Source organism: Pelecanus crispus, chromosome 10, assembly GCF_030463565.1.
Source record: "Pelecanus crispus isolate bPelCri1 chromosome 10, bPelCri1.pri, whole genome shotgun sequence".
Classification (NCBI taxonomy): domain Eukaryota; kingdom Metazoa; phylum Chordata; class Aves; order Pelecaniformes; family Pelecanidae; genus Pelecanus; species Pelecanus crispus.
In genome coordinates, this window is record NC_134652.1 from 25,382,911 (window position 1) to 25,405,166 (window position 22,256).

At 41.5% G+C, this 22,256-nt stretch overlaps 1 protein-coding gene across 1 annotated transcript; it reads right to left on the bottom strand.

Annotated features, from left to right (window-relative positions):
* Window positions 1–4,379: 4,379 nt before the first annotated feature.
* On the bottom strand, window positions 4,380–21,106 carry DUSP29 (dual specificity phosphatase 29). Its single transcript, XM_009485332.2, has 3 exons — window positions 20,922–21,106; window positions 10,274–10,494; window positions 4,380–4,624 (listed from the first exon to the last, which is right to left on the bottom strand). Exons 1-3 carry the CDS (start codon window positions 21,104–21,106, stop codon window positions 4,380–4,382), a joined length of 651 nt encoding a protein of 216 aa, XP_009483607.1.
* Window positions 21,107–22,256: the final 1,150 nt, after the last annotated feature.

The following is a 22,256-nucleotide window of genomic DNA, read 5'->3' on the forward strand; positions in this document are numbered from 1 at the left end:
TAGGAAAAGGGAAGGTGAACTCAACACAGTTAACTTGTAGCCTTCGCGTGTGTATAATTAGGACCTTTTATCTTACAATAATTGCATCTCAAAAGTAGCACTATGTTCTGTGATTTTTTTCATTTGTATGTTTTTATGGTGAGTGAAAAAGGCACCTTGGTCTTTATCCACTGCTGTTTAGTTTCAGGTTTCCAAACCTGCAACACACAGGCAAATCAGACCTTCTTGACATTTCAGTATGTGTTAACCTGAAACAGAGCATCCTGACTCCCGCATATTGCTAAAATCCTGTGTTTGCAATACATAGATTAAAACTTGGGTGGAAGATGATGTACTGTGTGTGCACAACAGGCAAGTTTCCAATTTTTTTTTTTTTTTTTTTTTATTTCAGAACTGAATTCCTTTCAGGAGGACAAATGGCTGTCCTACATCTTTTCCCATAGTGACTGTTCAGCTGTGAATTGCATTACTGCACTAAAATTTCTGTAATGGGATACTTCATACCACTAGTGATTTGCAAGAAGGAAATAAACTTGCCTCATTCTGCATGTACATTGCTTGCAGACCTGGCTTGTAGGTGAAGTTGGTGTTGCTAACACTTGTTAGTTAGCAGCTTGCAAGGGTTGCCTACTTTGTGGAAGCTACATGTTCCAGAACTTTTGCTTTTTCTGATTTAGCCTAATGGATTGTGGGAGAATCGTAGGGAAAAAAGTTGGGAAGTAAATAAGAAGTATGTTTACATCAGAATTGCTTAATTAGCATAGCTGTACCAGCAGAGTGCTTCAGGCAAGACCTGGTTCTAGGGAAGATAGAAGTCTTTGGAGCAGAACCTATTTCATCTGGAAGCTGCCAAATCACAGTACTCCTGAAAACTGCACTCTAGCCCTTTAGCAAAGACAGGAATGTTAAGTGTTGTCACACTCTGGCTACCTTGATCTCCTAGCAATGGACAAAATATAAGCAATTTTTGACCAACTTTGTAAGAAGCTGTGTGATATAAGCAGAAACAGAGGACTTCTAAACGTACAAATGTTTCATGTTGGATCACTGTCTGTGTGTTTTAGTTTTGTAAGGTATTTAATTTGTCCATCAAGCGGGCTATTTGATGGAAACCAACTCCATTTATATACAGTATAGTAAATGGAGAGAATGGGCCTGGCAATTACCTGTGGTTCTGAGGGTGATCCTATTACAGCCTGTTCTGTCGAGACTGACACCTATAGGAGCAAGCAAACTGACCAATGTAGTAAAGACATATTACTCTGTCTTTCTGTCTCTTCCCTTTACTTTTAAGACTTCTCGGTATTAAAACTATGTATTTCCAGCATTGTTTATGACCTATAATAGTACTCTAGGTCAGCTCTTCCATAGTGAAGCTCTGGGGTATGCATTGATCAAAAGTTGGTGTTTTGAGCTTTGTAGAGTAGGGAGGGAGTTTGTAAGAAGATACAAGGTAGGATTACAGGATTACAGGAATACAGGGTTCTGTTGATGTACTACTAAAGAAATCAGTTTTGTGCTCTTTTTCATCTCCATGCAAGAACGGCAGCTCCTAGTTTCTGAGTAGCTTGGAATCCTGTCCTTTGGAAATTGTTGATACTTTTTTTTTATTGCCGTGTCAGTGTTGCCATGTGCCAATTTCCTAATCTACTATGCAGGACAAAATGAGTGGGAACTACTTAAGAGTTCTAGTATTTTGCTTTCTAACAGTAGTTGGGGAGGCTGCTGCTGTTTGAAAATTTTGTCAGTCTCCACTGAAAGCAGCTGGGCCTCAGGAAATTAAAATTTTTCCTGTGTATTTGCACAAGTCTCAGACTGCAAAAGAAATACCCATCTCCAGGCCCCAGAAAACCTTGTTCAAATACAATTCTGCATGTAAATCAGCTACAAATCCTCTTCCAGTTAAAACAGTCATCAAGCTATCATGTAGGATACAGGAAAGAAAATAACCTGGAACTTGACTGAGGGAAATTCTGATACATACTTGTTGTATTTCAGTAGATCGTTTGGTACAGAATTCCTGTCTGTAAAGCTAATGCTAAGAAACACACTGCTGCCATAGGGGTGAGAAAGTTCAGCTTTCTCCATCAGGGTAAATGAAAGACCAGGGCCATGTGTCTGAAAGGCAGGTTTGTCAGACACAAGGCTGGGAGAGCTGCTGCATGTCTGGGTTGTGAATTAAGTTGCAGCAGATAGTAAGGTGCTCTGAAAAGGTGCGTTTGAAGGTCTATGGAAGTAGATGGAAAGAGTTGAGGGACCGCTTCCAAGAATTTTTTTGACTCGCTGAACCCACGTTGTGACTGCTCATTTATTTTTGAAGTATCAAGTGGATTCCTTGGAGTTTCCTTTTATTTCTGGTGGGTTTTGTTGTTTTGTTTTTTTTTTCTAATCCAGTTGTAGGGATACTTAATTTGCTGTAATTCTCAGAGTTTGCATATCCCTATCAGGAATATTGTTCACATTGTGATGTCTAATTTGACTTTTAATAGTAGTCTGGTTGTGTTTATTGTGTTTTGTTGTGTCTGAGAATTTGAAGATGAGGTCTTTATTCTACAGATAAATACAAATGAGAAGTCAAAAGCATCACATTGTGGGTGCCTGCAGCCTTGGCTACAGTTACTTTTTGGAGATGAATGATTTACTGGGCTTTGGGCCCCAGAAGGAAGTGAAGGAATAGGAAAGCCTTCACGCTAGAGATTTTAAGCCTGTAAAGAGCTGTTAACATCTACAAAAAATGGTTTGAAGTTGTGCTCAACTGTTTGGTTTGTAGCGTATGCTCGCAATTCTCAGTGACACATTTCTGCCCTGTGTTCTTTTTTTAAAGTATGCAAGACTTCTGCAGTCCATACTGCACCAAAATGACAAAATCTTTGTCAGCTGGTAAAGACCAAGAGAACTCTCCTGTGCTCTCAGTGGCTAGATTGTTCCTCTCGGGCACTGAGGCAGTAAATAGCTCTTACCTGATACATTGAATTAGGCAAAGTTCCAGTAGGGAGGGTGATGACCTTTTTGCAGATGCAGAAAAGGTAAACATGGCTTAACTGTGATCCTCCTCTACAATATATTTTAAGACTATCAAATACTGCTGAGGTGGCAAAACTCTCATTGTGTCAAAACAGTTACTGATAATTTGTATAAATAGAGTAAATTGAGTAAGTTTAGGCAGAAAAGAAGATCCGGTGTCCCCATTTGTGTATTTGGACTACTTCTGTCAACAAATATAATTATTAGCAACTGTATTGGAGCATAATAATGTGTTAAGGTGACTAAAGCTGAGATAGGAGGAAACATTTGGTAGTGGTAAATAGAAACAGTGGTGCCTGGAAGCACAGCAGAAGCTTTCTCCTGGTTAGTCAGGTCACTGAGATTTTTTTAAAGGCTTTGCCCGTCTCTTGCTTTTTTAATCACAACTAAAATCTCATTAGAAGTGGTTATAATCCATGATTATTTAGGGGGTTATTAGGGCTGCACAAGTTCGGTGTTGAACTTCTTAGCAATGTAAAGGACGTTCTGTTTTTCTGGCTGTTAGTTTTTCCAAGTGCACGAAAACAAGTCACAACACAGAATTTTCTCAGGGTTTGGGTTTTTTGGGGTTTTTTGGGTGGACTAGTAAGTTGACTTGGATGCTGTATGTATAAGACCTTTTAAAATACAGGTAGTTGAAGCATTTAGGAAAAACAGGTTAAAACTGAAACTGCTAAAATGTCCTGTGTATGTATCTCCTTGAATTGTCTGTTGTATCTGTTTATGCATCTGACTTTCTCAAGGGTCTTGCTTTGTTTCTAGTGTGCATGGTCTGCTGCAAAGTCTATTGTGAAGACTGGGTAGCTGATCCTCATCTGGAGGCTCTCTAAAGGCTGTGCTGCTCTAGATTATTACTGTGAAAGAAGAAATGGAGATGCCAGGAAACAGCACAAAAAGGCAAACTCCCGTAAAATCCTTCAGGACTCTGGGACTAAACTTAACAATCCATCTGTGGTGCTACCATCTTGGTATTTTTCCTGCAAAATTTCTTCAGGAATGCCTAGCTCCACTCTTTTCAAGGCCACGTGATTGGGTTAGGATCAGGATTTTGGGGGTACTCGGCTAGCAGAGGGTTTTCTTTAAGTTGTGCCTGCTTTTGTGCTGTAAAAGCTTTTTTACAGAGGGTAAAATTTATTTGCTGATGTCACAAAGAATTCTGCTAAGGCTGGAACATTCAAAGAAGATGGGTTTTAAATTTGGCTTCCCTTCTTTCTCATCTCGACAGCATTTGAAATTACTTTGTTTTTCCTTCCAAATAACAAATGATCCTTGTGAGTGTGTAATTAACTACACCTTCCCATCCCCTCCTTTTATGGAGTTTCTCTTCCAGTAGCGCGACCCTGCCAGGAACAATGCTAGATCGTGGTGCTGTTCTCATCATCAGGTGGTAGGCTGTTTTTGGTGTTCCTCCTCTGCAGTGCCAACGCTATGTCCAGTTCTCTCAGCTGCTTCAAGAAGCCCCGGTTTGGCAAGATGCATCGGTGTCTTGATACTTGTTCAATGGCATCCACCACTGTCATGTTCTTGTAAATCATCAGGTAAGCCAAGACCAATGTGGCTGACCGGCTGCGACCCATAGCACAGTGAACCAGAACCTTGTCTGCGGAAACAGAGAGAGATGTTTCAGAGATGACACTGGGTAATATCTTTTTCAACAGTGAAGATTTCTGTAGTGCTCCTGCTCTGTTTGGTGGTTTGGCTACCCTTACTAGCACTTTTGTAAGGCCCATCTTTTAACAGGTGGGGAAACCGAGGCTGTAAATTTTACGGTAGTAACTGAACACCAGCTACATTGGAGATTACCCATTTAATCCCAAACCAGGTATCTCTGAATTTATTTGTGAACAAAGGTTGCAGAGAAGGTCCGGGTCCTGCAGTCTTGCATTAAGTAACATAGCAAGCCCTGCTGCACCCTAATCTTGCATGCCTCACAAGCAGCGTGTATGCAATTCTGTGTTTGGGCATAATGACCAAAGCACAAGGGTGTGGGAGGGGTTTGAGGTCCTATCAAACCATCCTTTCTTGAGGATAAATGGGATGCATGGAGGTGCCTTTCACAGTTCTACCAGCTAAACACAAAAGCTAACTGAATTTGATTATTTTTTGTTGTTCTGACAATAATGTCCTTCATGATCTAGATTGTATAACTTTATGCCCAAATACTTCATTTGTAAAATATAGCTAACAAGGCTTTTTTAAGGCTCAGTGATGTTTTTGAGGGCAGAGGATAAGAAGGGCCATAGAAGTTAATAGGCATATAACCAGGGGGATGAAAAGAAACTATCTCTTAAACTGTAGAAAAGCTTTTTTAGAAATCTCTGGCTAGTGACCCTTACCCTGTCGTGATGAATGAAAGTAACATTTCTTCACCACCGCCATCCCTCTGTTTTATGTGATCATCTCCTTGCAGTAGTGGCCTGTCTTGTATACTGTGAATGCAGAGTCTCTGCTAACAGTTTTCATCTCTGAGTAAATGTACCTCAGGATTTAGCTTTGTGACATTGCTTGGTTTAACTTTGGACTTCCAGAGGCAGAAAGTCCCTGGCTTCAGGTACTAGCAAGGATGTAAGCCAAAGTGGAACCTCCCCCATTTGCTGTGTTTGGGGGACGTGGAGGAAGAGAACAGTAAGTGGGTTCAGGTCTGATTGACAGGTTTTGAAACACTTGAAAAGATTTGCAAAAATGATTCAAAGCCCTTGAGGGGGTCTCACAAAGGATTGAGCTGCTGAAGGAGGTAGATTTGGAACACTCTTAACACCCTACAAAGCTGAATTGCCATGGCGGGGGGAAATCCTATCGGCAACAATAATAGTTTATCTCTGTTAGCTATGCCTAGTGAGAAGTGTTGGGTGCAAAGCCATGACTCCTGCCGATTAACTCCTTTGCTTCCAGCCACAAGAGAATGTCTTGGCACAAGTAGCATTGCTGTGTAATGGATGCATCAAGAACTGCCAACACTAGAAGATTAATGGTTACAGTCTGCATCCTAATCCCAGCAGATAGTCTTAGAGGCATCTTGGCAAAATTCCAGTCTCTCTGATAACTAAAAGTGCCTCTTCCTCTCTTGGAAAATGATAATCCCTTCTATTATTGCTGCAAATATTTGAAACGGATGAAAACTCTCATTTGTTCAGCCCTTCATGCTTCTCTGTAGAGCTTCCCACCTTGCAAATGGGTTGCTGTTGAGGTGATAAAATACATGATAGGACAAGGAAGGCTTTGCTTTGTGTGGGTGGCAAATGCAGGGGATCTAGGAGAAAATGTACAGTTTTATATTGTGTTAACAGGCAAAAAATGGCTGTACAATTTTCTGAAATGCCTCCTGGTTGTAGGAAAATGAAGTCTGTCCTTTCCTGTGTGTGAATAGTCAAGATCTGACTGTTACAGGGGGGCAGGGCCATGTCCGTTCTGTACTATTTTGTAGTCTCTTCAGTTCTGATGTAAGGACCAATCTGAATTCTCTTTCCCCAAGAGGGAGTCCGCTCTTGCAGTCTTTGATTCTGACCACTTATATCCTTAAAGGTGTGGTTGAATAGAAAATATTAGTGCACAGAGCCGAAGATCTGCTGAGTGGTGGCAGGTTCCCGAACTGTTTCGGTCACTTGACTTGGGCTTGTGTTTCTTGAAAATCTGTGTAGATGCAACACTCCCTTTCCAGAGTCAGATGGAGTGATGAACGTTGAGGTGTCTTTGGTCAAGTGCCTTGGGTGTTTGTATCTGTCTCATATGTTTCTTCTGACATTGCTTTTATCATCTCAGTCTTTAGTGTATTTTTTCCCATGACATCTTCACATGAAAAGAAAATGCTATTCCCCTCTACTTTACATTCTGAGGAACTAAGACACCAAAGGGAATGAGTACTAAATCTGTAGCGTAGAAGGGAACTTAAAAACCTCTTAAAATAATGTCTTCCTTTCAGGTTAATCAGGCCTTGCTGGTATAAATTTTAAGCTGTCCTATCATCTGAATTGCATGCTTTGGGAAATCTTTATGCACAGCTGAATGATAGCATGCATAATTGTGAACAGTTCGAGGTTGCCGCTAAAACTTACTCTTGTAACTGAGCTACTTTCACTGTTAAGTCCATCTGCCCATGCTTAAAGTCTGCAAATACTGCTCTGATCAGGGAGCTTCTTCACTGTCACAAAGATTTTGAAGGTTAAGTCAGAATTACTGCATTAGGACTGTGTTTTGACAGCATTCAAATTGCCAAGCGTTCTGGCCTGTTGCAGTGAGACTTCATTTGCCTGACAACTTGTTTCAACAATAATGGCCTATTGAGCAGCTTCCTAGCAAAAAGCATTGTATGAAGACATCTATTCAATGAATTTGATCACTTGGCTAGCTGAAGGTCACGCCCCAAACAATGTGATACAGCCGGAGCAAATTCATTAATTCATACATTCTGGTCACAAACGTCTTTTTTTTCTTTTTCCCCTTTTCCATCTCTTTGCATTAGAATTGAGCAAATGCAAAGCAGCAAATGAGTGTAATGGAGTTAATGTTAAGTATTTAGCAACATATACCAAAGTCCCATGTTATTACCACCGGAGATAGGTACTTGGTTACTTACTATAAAATCCTGTTTAGGAATGTGGATGCTGTTTGTCAGTCAGGAAGATGTATGCAAGTAGCCCTTTCATTAGGCATTTGAAATACATAGTGCCTTTCTACACTAGATGTGCATTCACAAATAAGGCATTTATTTTTTTGGAGGAGAGCACTAGTTACTTGCCCCTAGTCTTTTCTCCTGTAAGCCTAAGAGACATCAGTCTACTCTTTAGCTTCTGGAGCCATTCTGTTGTTCTATAAATGTGTATTGAAAACCTATTGTCATGCATTCAACCTCAGTCATGGTTGGGTCACGCATATGTGCCTTTAATGCATATCTTTGGCTGGGATAGGAGATGCATATTTAGTGTACTTTTCCCTCATGAGAAAGTTAAGAGTTTGCTCTTTTTCTTCATGAGTGTTACAGTAATTCTTTGTTTTACTGGTCTCCATCAGAAAAGATCCTAGCTATATTGTTTAAAAACCATGTGAATGTGGCAGGCAGTGCACAGCTACAGAAATGATTGCAGTTGGTAGTATCTGCTTAAGTGTAGATTTTTTCTGTTTGTTTTCATAGAATCATAGAATCGTTTAGGTTGGAGAAGACCTTCAAGATCATCATTCTTGGAAATCCTATGAATATGTATGACTTTATAGTAGATAATCTTTGGCAGTTTGCCAAATCCTTGGAGCACTCATGGTGGAATGATCCCCAGTGCTGCCCAGCGCTGTAATAAGGAATGCCTGCTTAATAGTAACTTTGTTGCTATTGGATTTTATTTTGGGAACTTTCTGAATACTCCATTTCCTCTACGGAGAGGTTCAGACTTTGAGGAATAGTATCCGCCAATTTTTGCATCAGTTTTAAGTCCAAACATTAACCTAGCACTGCCAAGTCCACCACTAAACCATGTCCCTAAGCACCACATCTACATGTCTTTTAAATACCTCCAGGGTTGGGGACTCAACCACTTCCCTGGGCAGCCTGTTCCAATGCTTGACAACCCTTTTGGTGAAGAAATTTTTCATAATATCCAATCTAAGCCTCCCCTGGCACAACTTGAGGCCATTTCCTCTTGTCCTATCACTTGTTACTTGGGAGAAGAGACTGACAGCCACCTTGCTACAATCTCCTTTTCAGGTAGTAGAGAAGTAGAAGTTTTTGTAGAAGTTCATCCAGTCACTCTTTGATTTGGGCTTGTGTTTCAGTGCTGGACTAGTGCTTGATACTGTTTCAGAACTTCCTGGACTTGTGGTTTTGAAACAAAAAGGTTGATACTGCCCGCCTCCCATCTGTCCCTGCCTCAGTATTTATTGGGATGCAAGTTATTTTCTAGCCTTTGCTGCTTCTCTTGTGCTTGTTTTTTTTTTTATGTCCGTACAGCAGACAAAGGTGTTAGAGAAACAGGAGGGTGATGGGAGTGAGGAAGTCTGCATTTCTAATTAGAGCTACTCCAGTCTGATACTGACCTTTGGCCTCCAGCCATGGCTAGACACAGGTGCCTGTCTTTCCAAACGCAGTGTTTCAGACATACTTTTGAAATGCCAGGTACTTTTCTTCACAAGCAAGGAAGCTCTTGAAGCAGTTTTTCCTGCTATGAGGACTTTGATTTTTAAAACTGAACTGCTTTCAAGACTTTCTCCTGAACAAGGGAAGGGACTGTTGCTTTAGACTGTACTTGCTGAAAGGGTAAAATTATAAAGACCTGGCTGGCTATTGGGGGCAAGCCAGGTAGTAGCTGGCTGCAGCCGAGCTAAACAGCCAAGAAGCTGACACGAGGCTGGAAACTTGGTATGTGACCCTCTAATATTAAGGTCTTTGTAGGTCAGCAGGAGAGTCTTACGTTTCTCAGCTGGTTTCTGGTGAAATATCCTGTGGAGATTTAAAAAAAAAAAAAAAAGAGAAAAACAAAACAACAAAAAAAACCATGTGGAGGGAAGGAATAATACTGAAAGCCTGTGTGAGGCCTAGGCTGTACCACTTCACATCAATAGAAAGCTTTCTGATAGACCACTGCTGGAGGTCAGCAAATAATGAATTGTAGTAATCAAGCTGAGAAATTGCAAAGGCTTTAATGAAACATTTGTAGATCTCTGCTGTCAAGAGTTGTTTCGGTCCCCTGCTGCTTGGAAGACGGCAGAGAGAAAAATCTCTTATAGCTTGGGGTAGATCTGATGGCCAGGTAGGAAGGTGGTTTTCGTATTTGTAGAGTGAATCTAATGCTGCAGAGCATGAAGCTGTGGAGTGACAGCCTAGAATCTGTGCAGACCATTCGTGTTCCACTCCCACTGCTATGCAACCTATATTCATTAAACATTTCTTAATAGGGACTAATTTGAGGAAAAGATGGCTAATTCATGGAATCTGTGCAATGTCTGAATGTCTCTGTGTTTATGAAGGAGTCAAAACAACAACAAAAAACCTGTATCAGACAGGAGACCTTAACACAAGCTGTGATGTGGACTTTGATAAAAGCACTTGGTAAGGGGCTCTTGGGCTGGTAGTAGATCTGCAGTGAGAAAGGTCCTAGTTACATCACTACCTTCTAAACTAGCTCCCTGCTGCTAGTTCTGTATTCACTGTTAAACTGTATTGGACTTGTTCCATTCCCATAAGGCTGAATGCCATGGAACTATGCTTATAATCAGATGGAGTAAATACTATACTGCTTTTAACCATTTTCAGTATCCTCCTTACTTCTTTCATCCTGAAGCGCATTATCAATGAATTTAGAAGCTGAATAAAAGAACTGGCTGAGCTTGAAAGTGGGGAGATCATCTGCTTCCACTCCATGGTATTCCACAGTCATGTCATGATAATATTCTGGTCCTGTGTCCACGTTCCGCTGACCATGGGCTGCATTGAGGATGTGGGTGAAGCCTGCCTTCTCAAGGCTGTAGCGATCTAACGCAGTTTTCCTGTTAAAACAAGAGCTGTCATGTAAGTGAAGAAGTTTCTTATCCAGCAAGCTAGAAAGAAAAAAAATCTCTGATTTGGTATGTTCTGAATGTTAATGAAACTGATAATGCTTCAAAAATGCATCATTTACCATTGTAAAGATCTTAAGATACTGTCATTCAGAGTGAATGATCTTTCTGGATTTCATAACTATTTCTCCCAGGTCCTTAGAGCATCTTAAAAATTAATTTATTTTCCTGGCATCTTTGTAATGTATGCAATACTGGCTTCTATCCATCTTGTACAAGAAGAAGCTTGAGATACAGAAAGAAAGAGAGTGACTTATTTAAAATCATAAAAGCACATCAGTGGCAGAACTTGAAATAGGACCCATGAATGCTGCTTTCCTCTTCTGTCCCATCAATTGATATTGCAGAACTAATAAGAATCAGTGATATTTGAGTAGTAAGATCTGGGAGATCATCTGGGATTCAAAAAGCTCTTCATCCCTAAATGAAGTTACTGAGTTTTCTCTCCATTTCTATTTTAAAAAATAAAAATATTTTTTAAAAAATTACCTTTCTGTGGTCACAACTACCTATCAGGTTTCCTTTTACTGTCATGTTTGGTTAAACCAGAGGTCTAAAGCAAAAAGATACAGAAATTGGATATTAGCCTTCAGTGAAAGCTGAAAGTTGTACCTTTAGCCCAATATTCCAATTTATTCTTGTTCTCTCTTCCCTTGGACAAGGGAAGTCAGATAGGAGAGGAAATCCTAGATTTTTGTGTGCCCAACACCTACTCTTTTAAGTGCTTGCTAGCAGCGTGAGATTCCTCAAAAAGTGCAGAGTTTGTGGACAGGCATGTAAAAACTTCTTTGTTCCATTACAGGAAGTTTTTAATTTTGGAAAGTTTTGTTCTGGAAAAGCTGTTGAGTTTCATTAGTGCCTAGGAAGACTACTGAGCTTTTTGTAAAAAATTGCATAGGCTTTATTCTGTTAATATATTTTCACCTAACTACTGCTGCCATAAATGAATTAGTGCATGATGTGAAATAGCTTTTTCCAACCAAAAGTACGTCTCTTCATGAATGTTTCCTGAACAGTTCAATGTGTAAATGCAGCTGCTGCCACACAGGACATTGTGGTGGGCTACCTGTTGTGTTTCATAATTCTAGTGGTGACAGCTCAGAATGGCTTGAAGTTGACTCCACTTTCCCAGCCTCTGTCAAAGTCAAAATCCCCCTTTTGAGCAGTCAAGAACCAAGTGATTAGAGCATTTAACTGGGATATGGATACTGAAGGTCTTACCTATGCTCTTTCTGATTTAAATTAAGCTTATGATAATTGGCTGTTCTGAGTAGACCTTTCTCCCTGCAGAAATTCCTTTCTGGTCAGGAATGATAATGTCTTGACTCTACTGGCATATTTGCAATGAAATAATGTCATAAGTCCCCTATGCGATGATTTAAAAAATAAGTAAAAACTCTAGTTAGTGTGGTGATGCCTGCCTCAGTTCAGTAGACTCTGGAGGACAGAGAAGCAGCAGCGTGTTGCTGCTAGTGCTGTGACTTGCCACCTTCACCTCAGGTTAAATAATGCTCACTCCTTCCCTTTGTATTCTTGTTGCAGTGATTGAACTAGAAAGATGTTTCTTTTCCTCCCTCTTTTTAGAAGACTCAAGACTTGGGTTTTCTCTTCAGGTGGATATGCTCTATACACTGCCAGCAAAGGCACTTCAGTTCTGGACTATAAGGATGACAAGTACTTAAAAAACAGATTAAATGTCCTGGCCGAAGAGTAAAGGTGCAGTGAATAACTACTACTCTTGGTTTTGATGTGCTTGAGGTGAACTACAGATTCTGCTTTCAAATTAAATCTTACTCTGTTTTGCCTCCCTGATGCTGGGATAGAGAAAATACGTTTTCCATTCACCAGACTTGGCCCAAAGTATGTATCCAACAAACCATGAAAGACTGATGGTTTCGGGTCAGAGATTTGTGCTCAACTAGAACCGCTGCAAGCGGAGACCTACATACTGAATAGCAAGTAGGATGCCAGTGAAGTTAGGGTCAGTGGAAAAACAAAGGTTTTGATGCACTGTGGATACTACCAAACTTTGTTTTCTGCAAGCACTCTGCAAGCTCAGGCTAATAAATAGCATTTGAATTAAATGATGAAGTTGTTCCGAGCAAGGACAATGTCAAACAATAGGTTGCATGACAATTATAAACATTTGACACATTCATCTGAAAGCCAATTTTCCTGTTTCCTTGATTAGGTTCTCAGCAGATTGCCTTTTGACACGGTGGGTGCATCTAATGCATTTGTTTCTGATGGTCGCACTTACAGTCTTGTTCTGTGTTTTAGGATGTCATTTTTAAGTGTTCAGTGGCCCCAGTGTTTCAATAGGTATTCAGAAAGAAAGGATACTGTCTTTCACTAAATGCATAAGCAGTCAGCTCAGCCTGGCCAAGCTCCTGGGAGCTTCCCCATCCACCTCCCAGTCTTGCCTGTAGCTGCATACTGTGGATGTATGGCCTGGGATGGAATTAATCCTGCTTTTTGTTTAATCAATTAAAGGCAAGGCAGTTAGGTGTTCATTTAGCATCACAATTTGCATTGGCATTGCCTGGCCCTTGGCCTGTTGGAGTTTCGGAAAATGCATGTTATTACTCTGTTAGCTCGCTCAGTTTCCTGTGGCTAGGGCTGGAAAGGGAGTAAGAAGCAGCAATGGATCAACCTTGAATGCTATTGCAAAAAGCCCATTGTAAATGTTCAGATGTAACTAAATCATCTTCTGTGAAATCTCTTATTTTTAAAGTAAATTATAAGTGTACCAGGAAAATACTTACAGGGTTATCTACTCCACTGTTTTTGGCACTGAAGAATTTGTACTGTTTTCCTCAATGCTTGGAATAGGCTGATTTTAAAATGTTACCTGCTTTTTAATTACGCTTGATATGTAAACTGATTCAGCAATATCCTTTTGGATGGAATGTAACCTTGCCCAATATAATATTTTTCTTTATAATATGGATGCATACTTTCTTCTTTATATTAGCATTGCTAATCTAGAAACTTCCAGAAAATGAATGCTCAGTGTTGAGCACTCAAATCTGTTAAGATCTCCACATTTTCATCAGAACAGATACTCAAACTGTGCTCTGTGTGGGTGTTGTAGAACCTGTTAGTTGAACCAAGACCTAAAACACTTGCCCTGGCTAAATGAAGCATGGTCAGTGTAGGTCCAGTGGGTATGTGGCTTGTGCATCTGCAGGATGAGCTATTGCATGTGATCGGTAAAGAGGAAGTTGCGTATCTTTCCTTCCAGCAGATACCCTGGACAATATTATTTATGGAAAGCTTTTCCTAAGGTTTCTAATACATAATGTTTTGTAGAGGTCTGAAGAAACAGTCGTTGTGCAACACAAAATAGGGTTCACTGGACTGCAAGAGGTGCCTGCCTTGGACTTTAGAATCTGCATCTTTTGAGGAAAGCTGAAGTGACACTCTCTTTCAAGAGCAAGAGCGCTTGGTTTCAAATTTGATATGGAGATTAGGAAGTACTTACGCTCTTTCTCCTTTCTCTCCATCCCCCCAGTCTTGCACTTGATAATTATGTTTTTATAAATCTCTACTGTTCTCCAAAAAATGTTCCTCTCTTTCTTGTAAAACCTTTCCCCAAAAGCTAGGCAGACAGCCAAGCTGGGCCACCACTTGTCATACTGACCCACATCTGTCTGCTTTTTCACCTCCATCAGCTGTCTTTTTACCTTGCCTACTGATCATAAATACTATTGGGCAGGGATGGCCTGTGCTGAGACTCTGACACTGCCATGATGTAGGCAGTTAAACTTGAGGTCATGCTGGGTCTGCAGCACATTGATTGCCAGTTAACAGAGAGCAAGAAACGGGCTGTTAAGCCCTCATATAGTGGGACCCGTATGCTTGTAAATGGAAATGTTACTGTGCCCCTTGACATGTTTGCTTGGACTGGCTTTAGTCATCAGTGAACTCTGGGTTTATATGTAGGACTGGCTTGCTTTCCAGCCTCAACTGAATCTGTAGTGTAGATGCTGTTGTGGAAGCATCCCTCATTATCTGTTTACTTTAATCAGAGCCTAATTTTGTGTGTGTGTGTGTTTCATCATGCATGATACTCCTGGTTAAATCCCAAGGGAGAATGCTTTTGGTCTTCCTTGCAGTTTTTACCATGCCTGAGGTACCAGTATTTTAGATTAAAGGATATAATAAATCAAGCATAAATATCTGCAAATATCCGATTGGTTGAGGTGACTAATAGCGTAGGATCATTCAGGGGTATATGAATCATATACCTTATTGGAGGATTTATAACTCTATTTCTAATTCATTTTCAGCTAGAAATGGCACAGATTTTTTTTCCCTTACAGTTGGCTCACTACCAGAGTTTAATAGTCAGGCTAACAATATTCCTCTTTTTCCCTACTATGAAGACAGGCTGAGAGAGTTAGGGTTGTTCAGCCTGGACAAGAGAAGGCTCCGGGGAGACCTTCTAGCAGCCTTCCAGTACCTGTAGGGGGCCTACAAGAAAGCTGGAGAGGACTTGGAGAGGGACTTTTTACAAGGGCATGGAGTGATAGGGCAAGGGGTAATGGCTTTAAACTGCAGAAGGGTAGATTTAGATTAAATACAAGGAAGAAATTCTTCACTCTGAGGGTGGTGAGGCACTGGAACAGGTTGCCCAGCGAAGCTGTGGATGCCCCATCTCTGGAAGTGTTCAAGGCCAGGTTGGATGGGGCTTTGAGCAACCTGGTCTAGTGGAAGGTGTCCCTGACCATGGCAGGGGGGTTGGAAATGGATGATCTTTAAGGTCCCTTCCAACCCAAACCATTCTATGATTCTGTGATTCTTTGGGTGCTGCTGTTTCCTAATAAATTGAAATTAATATTTCCCTTTTTGTGATTATGGTTGAATTTTAAGTCGCCATTGTAAAGAAGAGTGCTACAAATGCCAGTGTAGGTGAAGCCATAAGCATTTGACTACTCTTGCAATTGTTTTCATTTTGTGTATCTCCACCATCTGTGCTGTTAGCACTTGATTTCTTCTTACATGGTGCAGCTGCGGTCTCCAGTGTCTTCCTTGAATGTTTTCCTGTGCAGAGAAGGTGAGGTGTGGCACTGGGAGGTAACAGTGAAAATTTCCGTATAATTCAGTTTAGTAGGAGATGAAGTGGGCAGATTGGTCCCATGTAAAAACTCATCAGCTCTTCAGTTCAGAGCACATAAATATATGCTAAAAGTTAAGCATACCCCAAAGTCCTTCTTTCTATAGCAAAGCACGTTAAGCAAAAGCTCGGTGCTTTGCTGAATCAGACCCTGCATTTACTGTAGGACAGATGGACTCATAAACATGTTTTTAAAGTTCTGAGGCAAGCGGGAGTGCTTTGATATGGGAATGCCACCTAAATGGTGAAAATTGGAGATAAAATCACTTCCACATAGGGATATATTGATAATAAGAGACTATCACCAAGAGGGCGAACCGACCTAAACAAAAATGTCATCCATTTTCATATTGTTCCCAAACGACTGTTTACATCTCTTGGGTTGTGCAAGGGCAAGTAAAGGGCTTGTCCAAGACTTTAACTGTGCCTGCTGTCAGTTTTAAAGCTAAGATTCATAGGATTAAAAGCAAGTGCTGTAGCAAACTCTGCCTTCTGGAAGCAACAATGTAAGTAGTTATAATGTGAAAGAAAATCCTTCCTTTCAAGTTGCTGTCTCCAGTGTACAAAATCCCTTCTCTGTCTTTTCAAAAATACTGTCATAACAAGCTTTAGTCCCAGCTTCTTTCATCAGGAAGATGCCCAAATCAATGGAGTTGGAAGAGAGGGGAAAAAAAACCCAACCTTGCAGGCACTGCGGCCTGCACCTCCACATCAAGTATTAAGTATATTAAAAGCAGCTAACAAAAGGAAGAGAAGGCACCTCATGATGAAAACCTAAGTACATCTAAAGGAAGGGAAGTAATCCACTGAAAGGCCTCGTGAGGGTGTGGGCAGAGCAGCGCTCTCCACAGGTAAGTCAGCACCTTACAGCTGGTACTGGTCAACCAGATGACTGGTATGCCTGTAAGCTCAAAGTAGATCCAAGTCTCTTAGGCTTCATGCGGCGGTTGAGCAATGCAAACATGTTTCGGTATAGACTGTTAAAGCCACAGATTGACGTGACCCAGATTGACAAAACACAAGGAAATCTGAGGCAACATGTTACTAGAAGAGGAATCATGTCTCTCAAACTTCTCCATTTTCTTAAATGCTGAAGGAAAGCTCGATGCAGGATGATAATTTACCAGATGGTTGGTGTCAGAAAGAAGCTTCCTGAATATAGGCAACACTGACACTTTCTTAAGAAAATCTGGCAGTTCTCCCTCCTGAGGAGAGATGTTGAGAATTTCCAATAATACTGACCCAATTTCCTTTGGTAACTCCAGCGCTGAGGGAATCTAGAGTTAGTGTAGCATTGTATCCCCTTCTGAGGTGTTGCTCCATTTCTGTGGATACCGCCTGTTCAGTGTGAATTAGAAGAATTTTTAGGTACTGCTGAAAATACTGAACAGGATCTTCATAATATGTGGTAGAAAAAGATTTAGTAGTTCATTTTTCTCTAGCCCAAAATGGTGGATGGTTTTTTTAGTAAGTGATACAAGCTAGATACAGGAAATGCCTCTGCTTTCTATACATCAAAGGCATCAAACACATGTGATGTAGTTAGTCAGCTCCTGGTCTTGATGTCAGTCACTCACCAGGTGTTAGAAATCACCTATAGACAGAGATGTGTGGGGAAGTGTTACTTTTCTTGGAAACCATTGCTGCTTTAAGAGGTTTATGGTCCAGTGTTACAGATCTGATTTTCTGGATTGTTAAATTGCTGTTACAATTGGCAGATTCTCATACTAACAGAGTTGAAACTATGTCCTCAAGAGTGTTGTTATAATCTAAATCTGTATACACTCCTATTTTTGTGTGATTGATACTGGTGTAGATCCTAGGAGTTCATAGTGCTAAAGAGTGGGAGATAACTATTTGCTACCCTCAGTGAGTCCCATCTGTTTTCTTCTAGATGGGTATAAATTGTCTTTCTCCTTAGTCACTTGGAAAAAGCCATAATGTATTGTTTTTCTGGAGAAAGGGAAAAGAAGAGAATGAGTTTTAGTTAAGCATACGTTTAAAGTTGAGTTATATTTTAATTATTATAGACTCCAATCTGTAGGTTTGAGTTACTCATGTGTCTTGTTGAACCTTACCTGTGTTAGTTCTCAAGATCCTGAGCCCTGGGGCTCTAGTGGGACAAACACAGACCATAGCTTTCTTGAAGTGCAAGCTCAGTTCAGCTGCGTATCCAGAAAAATATTTTTCGTATTTAACCTGTAAGGAATTAGACTCCAGAAGACTACTTTTCCTCTGGGAGTAGTTTGAGAACACAGAAAGACCTGAAATTGTGATCAGGCCTTAAATCCTAATGAGAGCTAGAGGATGGTTAAGAGGAAAACAAAGTCTTGGGAGGCCTTTGTCTTCAGCTAAAACATTTTTCTGAAATTCAGAAATGTGGAACCATGAACATCATCTCAGGTAATGAGGTGATCACTGAAGAGCCGCAAGAAGAAACTACAAGCTGCATAACTGGCAGAGATTTTCCATGTGGCTGTGGTGCACCAAGCAGGCTTGGGATTAGCCAGTAAAAATGCCCATGCAAGTAACCTCATGACCAGTGAAAGAAAGGAGCAAGACAAAGCTGCTTCTTATCCCTTTAGAAGGCTTCTGGATGTGAGGAGGATACATGCAAGCACTGATCCTGGTAGCAGATGAATCAAAATCTTGGCAAAGCATGTTTTATTCCTATCACTGGGCTGTCTCCTACAAGTTCCAGTGTCTAGTCTTTAAAAGTCCTTGGAACTTGCTGGAGGAAAATTTCAGTTGGAGCTGAACACAGCATGTTATATTTTGAGGCTTTGATTATTCAGGGCCTGACAGGCTCAGGGAGATTTCATTGCCTCTGGGCAACATCTGCAGCGAAGCCTTGTAACAAAAGGATTGAGTGGCCTCACAGGGCTCCTTGATAGCCTGTATTGCATTAGAAGGAAGATGTGGTTACGTAGTCAGGGTAATTAATTAGCATTTCTATAAGCAGTCACAAGTCCTGTTAACCTTGTAAATGCAGGAGGCAGGAATGAAGCACAGATGTGAAGGCTCTGAAGATAAACTCTGCATGTGTATGTTCACTTGATTTTGTTGATGAGCTCCACTAAATTTTTTCAAGATCAACCTTAATTTAGCATGGCTAAGGATCCAAATACACCCAACATCTGTTCATGTATCCATGGCAGCTCTTTGGCGACCAGTGCTACAGCAAGATCTTAAAATAAAACAATACAAAAAAACCCTGCCACACTGAAGGGGGAAGCTGTGGGTCAGAAGTAAGATGTGGAGCTGGCCGAGGGAAGATAGAGAGGTCCCTGGACTTTGCTTCAAATCAAATTTTAGTTCTGGTAATGAAAGCTGCATCTTGCCTGCAGATTAGTTATTATCTCAGATTTTCTGTTACTGGATGTTGAGTTTGCCCTTATCTGGCTGACAATAGTCATTCTCTTGCAGAGAGCCTCATTTTCTGGCCAAGTTTTACTTCTATTCACCCTGCACCTGCTCCCCACTTCTCTTTCCTTCTCCATTCACTTTTTTTATTCTTCTGTGCCAGTCATGTGGGGGACTTGTTTCCCCTTGAAGCACCATTACTTTTCCTCCTGACCTAAGACCTGTCCCCTGCCGAAATAAAAAACTGCCCAGCATAAGTGGGTGTAGCTCCAAGTACTTCTCAAGAAACTTGTTTTTCTGTTCCTCTGGTTAGTTTGTGCAAAGTGCAGGTGTGTATTGTACTCAGTTGTGCCTCATGGCATTTATTAAATACAAGGTGTAACAAGCCACTGCCACAGGAACAATTACATGAAGGAGTCAGTGGCTGGTGTCCTGGGCTTAGAGACTGACTGTCCAAAGACCTGTTGTCTCATTAGATGCCTTTGCTCAGAGGGCAGGGAAAATTATTCTAATGGCTTCATTCAGAATAATTCTGCTGGTGATTTTGAACAAGGAAGTAGGAAATAAATGCCAGAAGAGGCTGTTCTTTACACTGAATCTTGAGTTAGACATACCTAATGAGAGGAGCAGGGTAGGATGGGGAGAGGACAACTCAAGCCCCATTTCCTTTGTTCCTGAATCATTTGGCCAGGCTCTTCCCGTGGCTTAATTCCCCCCACACACACACACCCCTGTGTCTGAAAGTGGGAGCCCTGGTTAGGTTAAAGCCCAGAACTCTCGTGTCTTTCTGTTGCCTCTGGCGCCACAGAAGTAATTGGTTGATGATGTTAGGAGTCTTGTAACTTTCAAGGCTGTATATCTTTCCTCTTTTATAAGCTGGCAACAGATGAATTTTAGGACCTTTTAAAAAAAATATTGAGAACTTTGGAGCCAGTGGGGCTCCTGCTTGTGCCTTACAGTGATGATGTAAAAGAAATGTCGTGTTAGCACAGAGTGTAGAGGAAAATGGGAAGGGGACCAATAATGCCTAAGGGGTAAGAAAAGTTCTCTTGCTCTGCTCAGGGTTTGGGTTGGGGGATTTTCTGGTGGCATGTCTCCCTGCTGCAGCAGTCATCTCTGCTTGTCAGAACAGGCTGTTTCTAGCTTAGTCCTGTGCTCGGCAGAGCTAAGTCTGTTTCGTGGGTTTGGTTTTTTTCCAAATCACACTTGGTCTGATCAGTGAGACACATCTCTGCAGCTTTGCCTTCCACAGGGTTCTGTTTGTTTTAATCTCTTGAGCAATTTGGAAATGCAGAGTACTCTGTGTACACAAGCACAGGCTTGGAAATGCAGAAGTACTGCTGCGGGTTGAGCTGTCTCTTCAGTCACTTCCCAAGAATTACTTTTTAGGCTTAAACCAACCTAAGCTGTAGTCCTGCACATCTAGGCCATGGTCTTCTGTCACTGTAACTGTGGCAGGACTTTCACTCAGAGATGACAAATTACTCCTTGAAAGGAGACATTTAAAAATAGATAGTGACTAGCTTCAACCTCTGCAGCCTACGCTGGTGCCACAACTGCTCCTGCTACTCAGTCTTCAACAGTAGACCCTGCCGCACTTACCCAGCACTTTCTTGAAGCAGCAGGAACCAACACCGTGTGCCTATATTTGTAAGGGCCATGGCAGGCTCCGATTGCCGCCTTGAACTCTGGCATCTGTCAGTAGCTCATCAAATCACATCATCACCGCTAAATACTAGCGAATGGGTAGGAGGAGGAAAGAAACACCCTGCTCTGGTGAGCTGTACTTGGTACAGCTTAGTCATCTCCTATGTAGAAGAGATGTGCTATGTACACTTACTCATCTGCTATGTAGAGGTACTATATACACACTTACTCATCTCCTATGTAGAGGTTTGGCCAGACTTCATTCACATGCGTGTACTTCGGGCATCCTTTCCAGAAGAGTCGCTCCAATTCAAAGGCACCTGGGGTACAGTAATCCTCATCAGGATCTACTTTGATTGCTCTGTATGCATTTTTCTTCCCAGCGTTCAAACCTGCTGATGACATCTTGTCCATGGAGTAGTGTGCTCAGGATGTGCAAGAAACTGGAATGCAACCAAAACACAATGTTAAGCACAAAGCAAGTGAGTTCTGCTCTGGTTGTGGGACACTGGGAGCAGCACTGGCCAGGTGTGATTGGGCATGGTGTGAGATGGATGTACCTGCTCTGTGGCAGATGCAGATTCATACCTGGATTTCTGCCTCCCGTGAACTAGGCGAGGAATACTTGATGAGCTCACCAGCAGCAGGAACAAAAGCCAAAGGTTTGTGATCACCAAAGTTTGGTCTCCACTGGGAATTTGTTTCCTAGAAAATCCACTGGTAAGAATTTGGTAGGTCTAGCAGCCTGATCTAAAGGATCTAGAGCACCTAGGGGAACTGGATGGGGGAAATTTAAGATGTTTCTTTATCAGTAATTGCAAATCTCCTAAAGGGTTCTCCTTTATATGATTTTCAGCAGCTCAGGGAGATTAAATGTGTCCATTCAGGTGCATGCTGTGTATACCTGTTTTACTCTTTCAAGATCTCAGTGCAGTCCTGCATGCAGAACCTTGTAGGCTGTTTGCAGGAATGGGAGTTTGCCTTTTTGTGGCACCACTGGCCGACTGACAAAATGTTTTTTTTAGCCAGGGTGGGCTCAAGGACTTCCTTTTTTCAGGTTCACTCTCTTTTTTAACTTAGATGCATACATACCAAATGGGGAGGAAGAAGCACTGATGAACATACAGTATAGAAGGGAGCAACGTTATCCTGTAGCTAAAAATCAAGAGTATCATTAAAGTTGCCAAAAACAACACTCTTTGCCTGGCCATGTTGTCAGAGCTGACACCCTTCATGTCCCATGTGTTTGAGCTGTCTGCTAGTATTGAATCCTTTGGTGTGAGCTTTATGCATCTCTTGATGCTCCAGATTTCCTCCTGCTTGCTGTGACTTCCTTAGCTGCTGTCCTGATTTAGACTTCCCCCCACCCCACCCCCCCCCCACCCCCGTAGAGTTTGCCTTCCTCAGCTGTGGTGTCAACAGTTACAGCCCAGTTAGGTGGTCTCCCTCCTCCCCCACTTCCCCAAGGCTGTGCCTTACTTAGGAGCTGGGCACTGACCCCATGAGCAGTGGGAGCTCAGAGGGCAGCCTGAAGTTTTCACAGAGCTTGTGACTGAAGCTAAGG

Bases quoted from the DNA above. Each gene is read 5' to 3' on its own strand.
- DUSP29 (XM_009485332.2), bottom strand. From the start codon at position 21,106: ATGGACAAGATGTCATCAGCAGGTTTGAACGCTGGGAAGAAAAATGCA. The intron at 10,495-20,921 runs GTAAGTGTGTAT...TTGTTTTAACAG, and splicing joins AACCTCTACATAGGAGATGA to GAAAACTGCGTTAGATCGCT. The intron at 4,625-10,273 runs GTAAGGAGGATA...CTGTTTCCGCAG, and splicing joins TGCGCTTCAGGATGAAAGAA to ACAAGGTTCTGGTTCACTGT.